Below are 6,698 nucleotides of genomic sequence, written 5' to 3' on the forward strand. Positions count from 1 at the left end.
TTTATGGCCGTCCCATGTGTTTCTTCTTCTCTGAAATAAAAATGTCAGGATTTTCAACCGATGTGGCAGATTAACTTCAGTAATACTATTAGGCCAAAAAGAAAAATATGTCTGTTTCCGGTAACCCGACCGACCCTATTTTTAAGCGCCGACCCTAAAGTTTTTTTCCCGCTTTAGCACAACAACAACAAAAAAAATAAAAAATATGAAGTCAAGTATACTTTATTTAAATTCAATATATCTAGGTCAAAAACATGAGCTAAATAGTTGTAAGTAAACAAAGGAAGCGTTTAATTTTTTTTTTTTAAAACACGTAAAAAGACGGTAACAAAACGTAAGAAAAAGGCAAAAATAAAAACAAACAAAAACGACAGACCGACCCTATTTTTTTCGGCGATGTTACCAGAAACAGACGTATTTTTCTTTTTGGCCTTACTAGTATTAGAGCCCCTTTTAAGTTGTAATGATGCAAACTTTTCAAAGCGAGGTGAAGCGAGTACCACACTGCCGACTGGCTTTAACCTGCAGTTGTGACAAACAAATATCTCTGATGTGTATCTATTATTGTAAAGTGTGCACTTAATATATGATACCCTTTTTTTCGAAAATATACCCATCAGAGTTCACGATTCGCTGTGGCAACGATGGCTGGCCCGTAGTTATTGCTGACAATGTGCTTTGACTGATGACACTGGTCAGCAGCATGATACTTGTTTCGCCTCGCTTTGAAAAGCTTGCATCAGTAAAACGAGCTCTTACTCTGCCACATTGTTTTAAAAACCCTGAGCGTGGCAGAATTCTTTCCAGATTACGGCTTTTCAGTATTGGCAGCGTATCTAACCTCTACACATTAAAGACCTATAGATACATGTACTAAACAGGATGTTCAACTGACAGTTATGTCACATAAAATGTCACAACTTCAAACAAGTAGACTCCCTCTATACATCTTCGCTCTGATCCAAGCTTTGATCTTTTCCCCCTTGTCAAATGGCTTGTAATAGCTTATGACAATAAACCAATGAAATGTATAATTGCACCCAACGGTCAAGCATGCCCCTCCCTCACCCCCACCCCACAGTCCTATCCCCTGCAGCCTCCATTACTTTCTTTATCCTATATCAGGGATGTTGCTGGAGTTTATTTTCTTCACCAAATTTGCAGAAATGGCTGTGAAACTGAAAGTTTAACTTTAGGCAGCCCTTGCCCCACCCTGAACAAGTTCAGGGCAGCTCTGCAAAAATGACAGCAGAAGATTTCAGTGATTTGAAAGAAGTTTCATCGCTTCATTTTCTTCTTTTTACATTTTAGTTTTGACTAAATATTTTAACATAGACGGGGGAATCGAGACGAGGGTTGTGGTGTATGTGTGTGTGTCTGTGTATGTGTAGAGCGATTCAGACAAAACTACTCAACTGATCTTCATGAAACTTGACATGAGAGTTCCTGGGTATAATATCCCCAGACAGTTTTTTCATTTTTTTGATAGATGTCTTTTATGACGTCATATCCAGCTTTTTGTGATTGTTGAGGCGGCACTGTCATGCCCTCATTTTTCAACCAAATTGATCGAAATTTGGGTCAAGTAATCTTTGACTTAGTCCGGACTTAAGGATTGCATTTCAGCTCGGAAGCTTAAAAATTAATTAATTAGTTTACTCATTAAAGTTGTCATTAAAAAAAATCGTTTATTTACAGATTTAGAAATCATAACATTGTTTTCTTCATCTTCTCCTGAATTCAAAAATTTATAGATATGTTAGGTTTACTTGAAAAACGCGCTCAGAATTAAAGAAAATAGCTCGAGTATAATGTTTGTATGCTTCGCGGAGTCACGAGTGTGACCCGTCTCGGTTTTCGGGGAAGTTTAGCCGAGACTATCTGAATGTAGTCTTGGCGATGACTGGTTTTGGTGTCGATCTTGTAGTTTGATGCCTACAGATTGACTAAATGTTTTTATACCGCTTCACGAGACTTGTTTCATTTTATATTACTATGTCACTGTCTGCCGACATCTAACAACGTCTCTCAACTGAAATCCTCATCCCGTACCGACTGATAACACTTTGTTCCAAAAGACAGCAGTTTCCCTAGAGCGACCGGCATTATTAAAAAAAAAATTTTTTAAAAAAAGGGAAGACAGCATTAATTGGAATCCTTTAATGAGGCAGGAAGGGGACTCCAAGTCTTGGGTAAAGGACAAAGGGAGGGCAGTGCAGCAGCTTCTGCCTCCTGTCTGTTATTGATTTTCTAAATCAAGACCCTGATGTCAAGTATTGATTCACGCTGGGAGCTAAAAATAGCCTGCAAGCGTGGGAAAATAGTCTGCCCAACAGAAAGCGGAGATTTCCTGATGCATCTCTCTCTCTTTTATTTCCCTCCCCAGCATTGGGTGCATGCCCGCTGCAGTGTGACTGCCGGCAAGGTTACCCTTGGAGACTGACAAATATCATTATCACTGTGAGATGATGCACTGAGGTCTGCTTCTGAGTCTGACTGAACAGTGTTTGACATTGAGAGGCTAGATCATGGACTGGTACTGGTATCATACTTCCAGACTTATGCATCAGATGACGGATCGAGCTTACCACGCACATGCAAGCACAACCCCCTCACGTATACACACAGACGGAGGCAGATAATGGAGAGAAATAAAGGTTGTACAGGAACATGCAATGGCAATATTACTTCTTCTTCTTCTGCGTTTGTGGGCTGAAACTCCCACGTACACTCGTGTTTTGGCACGAGTGGGTTTTTACGTGTATGACCGTTTTTACCCCGCCATTTAGGCAGCCATACGCCGCTTCCGGAGGAAGCATGCTGGGTATTTTCGTGTTTCTATAACCCACCGAACTCTGACATGGATTACAGGATTTTTTTCCGTGCACACTTGGTCTTGTGCTTGCGTGTACACACGAAGGGGGTTAAGTCACTAGCAGGTCTGCACATAAGCGAACGACGAAGAAGAAGAAGAAGGTCTGCACATAAGTTGACCTGGGAGATCGAAAAAATCTCCCACGTACACTCGTGTTTTGGCACGAGTGGGTTTTTACGTGTATGACCGTTTTTACCCCGCCATTTAGGCAGCCATACGCCGCTTCCGGAGGAAGCATGCTGGGTATTTTCGTGTTTCTATAACCCACCGAACTCTGACATGGATTACAGGATTTTTTTCCGTGCACACTTGGTCTTGTGCTTGCGTGTACACACGAAGGGGGTTAAGTCACTAGCAGGTCTGCACATAAGTTGACCTGGGAGATCGAAAAAATCTCCACTCTTATTCTTAACCCACTTGGCGGCAGCGACCGGGATTCAAACTCACGACCTCCCGATTAGGAGGCTGATGTCTTACCACTGCGCCACTTTGCCCGTCATTAGTTACTACATGTACACTTTCTGTCACAACAATCTTGAACTAATTTCATACTCGCAGATACACCATAATACCCAGCATGCTTCCCCCGAAAGCGGCGTATGGCTGCCTGAATGGCGGGGTAAAAACGGTCATAGACGTAAACACCCACTCGTGCGAAAACATGAGTGAATGTGGGAGTTTCAGCAAAGGAACAAGGAAGAAGAAGAAGAGATACTCGCAGATTAAATTCATTAAATAATAGGTTAGCATGTGAATTATGCCTCCTACCCCCTCCCCCACCCACACATGTGTAGCCATGATCGTTTACCTCCACTGATCAGTGATATTGATAATGTGTTTGCCTCCGATTCTTTTTAGGAGTGTGCAACACTTCTACAGCAGTGATGGTGCTAGTATTTTTTTCAAACCGGTACACACACTTTTATGATGCAAACTGTCCAGAAAAAAAACCGGTAGGCTGGTCATAGGAACCAGTAAGAGTCATACCAGAATACTGGTTTTGTTGTTTTACCAGCGAAAAAAAAGGTAGTTCTAGACATCAACCGGTAGGCCAATACCAGCAGCCAATTTTTCCCAGTATTTTCTCATTTCAACCGGTAAAGTACCGGTAATTACAGGTTAACGCCAATACTGTACAGCACATACAAATCTTACTGACTTAATTATCCTTCAAGTTCAAGGTGCTTTCTATAGATCTCTCTACAGTTTACATGGTTTTTCTTCCAAAAAAACCAATTTCCTTGCACATTCACTTCCAGTGAATAGATTCACTACCAGTCTAGGAAAGAGCTTCCTGCTCAAGATTACAATGGCATCCATTCCAAGATAGTTTCAAACCAAATGAATAAAGGAGAACTTCTTCTTCTTTTTCTGCGTGAAATCTGAAAATGTCCCATCACAATTCCCTTCAGTGGGTCAAAGGGCACATTGAAATTGCATACCACTACCAGTGCCACTGCACCACCAAATGTACACTTAACATCGGATCACACACACACACACAGATAACACGATATAGGGGCTAATTCTCAGATGGCACCATATTGCACCATTTTGCATCTTTAGTCAAAATGCGTACAGGCCTCTTTGGTGCTTCTTGCCTTAGATTATGTCCCATCGGAATTTGGTTGAGGGGGACAAATGTCCCATTGCCTTTTTCTCCCAGGTTAAACCCTGTGTGTGTGTGTGTCAATGTGTGTGTGTGAGGTGTTTATTAGAATTGTAAAGCGCTTGAGGATGTGAATCCCCAAGCTGTGAATCGAGGCTTGCTCTATAGAAAAGTGATTAATCATTATTATTAAAGAATAAAGTTGACTGGGTAAGATCTACTGCTCTTTAGAGGGTTTTTTAATTGTGTGGGCTGGGTAAAAGATTACCCCCCCCCCCCCCCAATTTATCAGGGCAACCAAGGGGGTCAGGGACTGAGTCAGTTGAAGAGCATGGTCAAGCCGATTACAGATTCCATTACAGTGATAATGATCTCTGGTGTGCGATACATGCAGTAAACGCTCAACCAGTCAATGTGAAGCTGTGTGCATTAATCAATTTAATAGGTTAACAGTAATAACACCAATAACAGTCTGTACATAGTCTTTGATTACTGTTTTACTCAGAACAAAACTTAATGTGTCAGCTTCTGCTTCGTTTCTTTCCACCAGTTCGGTGTTGAATTCTTCATTGAAATGTACCGTCCATGCTAACAATATAACAGAAGATGACACTGAGCGACTGACACTGACAGCGTGGTCACAGTACAGACGGGGCCCACAGCAACTGAGATAAATATAACATGTTCTGGGGCCTACTGTTTTCACTTTCAGCCTATGTAAATTGTAATCAAATACAACCTTGGAACCCTAAAAATGAATTTCGAGTACAATTTTGTTCTGCCACAAATGGCACTATCATCTATGGTGTGATATCAGTATACACATGCAAGGATGTACATTTTTCAGAATAACAATTAAACTACAATTTGTGTATGCAAATTGACCCAGTGATAGTATACTAGGCACAACTATGTGTGCTTTGGCTAGACCTGTTAGTTTTACTTTTTGGACTTTTAGTAAAAGATTTACTTCACCCTTGGAAGTAACACACACACACATACTCATGCACACACGCATATTGCTGTGCTGTGAACGCTATTGGGACTGGTACTGGTAGATAAAAGATGTTATTGTCAAGTGTCGAAGTGATTGGGACTAGGGTGCCGAACTGTGAACATGAACAGAGAACCAAACTTTTTGATTGCTCTGTCCTCTTCACTTTACATAACTACTTTGCACGCAACTGCTAATGCTATTGAAAGACTCCCAGCGCTTTAATTAAACTTGTACAATTACAGTGAACAACAAAATGTCATTAATATAGGCCTATTGTCCAATTTGCATCAGCATGAAAATGTCATTGTCACTTCAAAATAATTACCAGTGAATAGTAACTAAAGGTCTTGCACACACACCAAAACAAAAATCACTTCCAAGGGCAGTGACACATTCTGCACACAAAATTTGTGCAGGCCTTCAAAGCTACGCACCCGTGAATGAAGAAAACAAAAACAAAACAAAAAAAGTTATCACATAAAGAAACTGCAATCCCAGACATTATCATTTTCCATAGCTGAGCTGCACCCTACAACCACCTTGCACACACCCACCATTGTGCATCCGGTTACCCTCCAATATGATCTATTCGACGAGTTGAATAATAAACATCACTTGTCTTACCTTCAATAAGCCACTCGCAGTGAGAGTTGGCGAGGTAATTTTTGGATCCATCAGAAATCAACCCCTCGTCTCCATTGAGAACTTTACGGCCACTGCAGTTACGCGTGGCACCGGAGCTGGCACTAGTCTGGAAGCAGACGGTTCCCAAGAAGATAATAGCAGCCAATACCACCACTGGCACCAGCGTGCTGAGTGGCATTTTCACTCACTCTCGGAACTCCGAGAATCAACACACACTCGTTCCATTACTGGGCACACGGACGAGAAAACATCTTGGGGAAGGCTTATCCTACCTCGCACCACAATTTTCAGGGGGAAATTTGAAGAATGATCGCTCATGTCTGGCACTGTCTCTGCTCTACAGCTGATCGCTGCCACCATTTTGGGGCATCTTTCCTGAAAGTCTGCGGGTCAGGCTTTGATGGTCCGAATTCGTCTTCGGCGATCCCGGCGCTTCATTTTCGCATCAAGCCCGCACAGATAACTTCCATAAATTTCAGACCAGCCTCCACGGTATCCTGGTTTTGCCTACATAGCTCGTGGAGGCTGCTTATTTTAATTCGACTGATAAACATTCATTCGTCATTTGCTTT

General features: G+C 41.7%; 1 protein-coding gene across 1 annotated transcript in view; it reads right to left on the reverse strand.

The window, feature by feature from the left end:
• LOC138948999 (multiple epidermal growth factor-like domains protein 8) overlaps window positions 1–6,698 on the reverse strand; it is a 75,061-nt gene extending 68,363 nt beyond the window's left edge. Inside the window, exon 1 of the mRNA XM_070320693.1 lies at window positions 6,106–6,698. Within this exon, the coding sequence (XP_070176794.1) occupies window positions 6,106–6,304 (199 nt within the window). The 5' untranslated portion in view covers window positions 6,305–6,698. The remainder of the gene's footprint in view (window positions 1–6,105) is intronic.

The sequence above is a fragment of the Littorina saxatilis genome, linkage group LG15, assembly GCF_037325665.1.
Source record: "Littorina saxatilis isolate snail1 linkage group LG15, US_GU_Lsax_2.0, whole genome shotgun sequence".
Lineage (NCBI taxonomy): Eukaryota > Metazoa > Mollusca > Gastropoda > Littorinimorpha > Littorinidae > Littorina > Littorina saxatilis.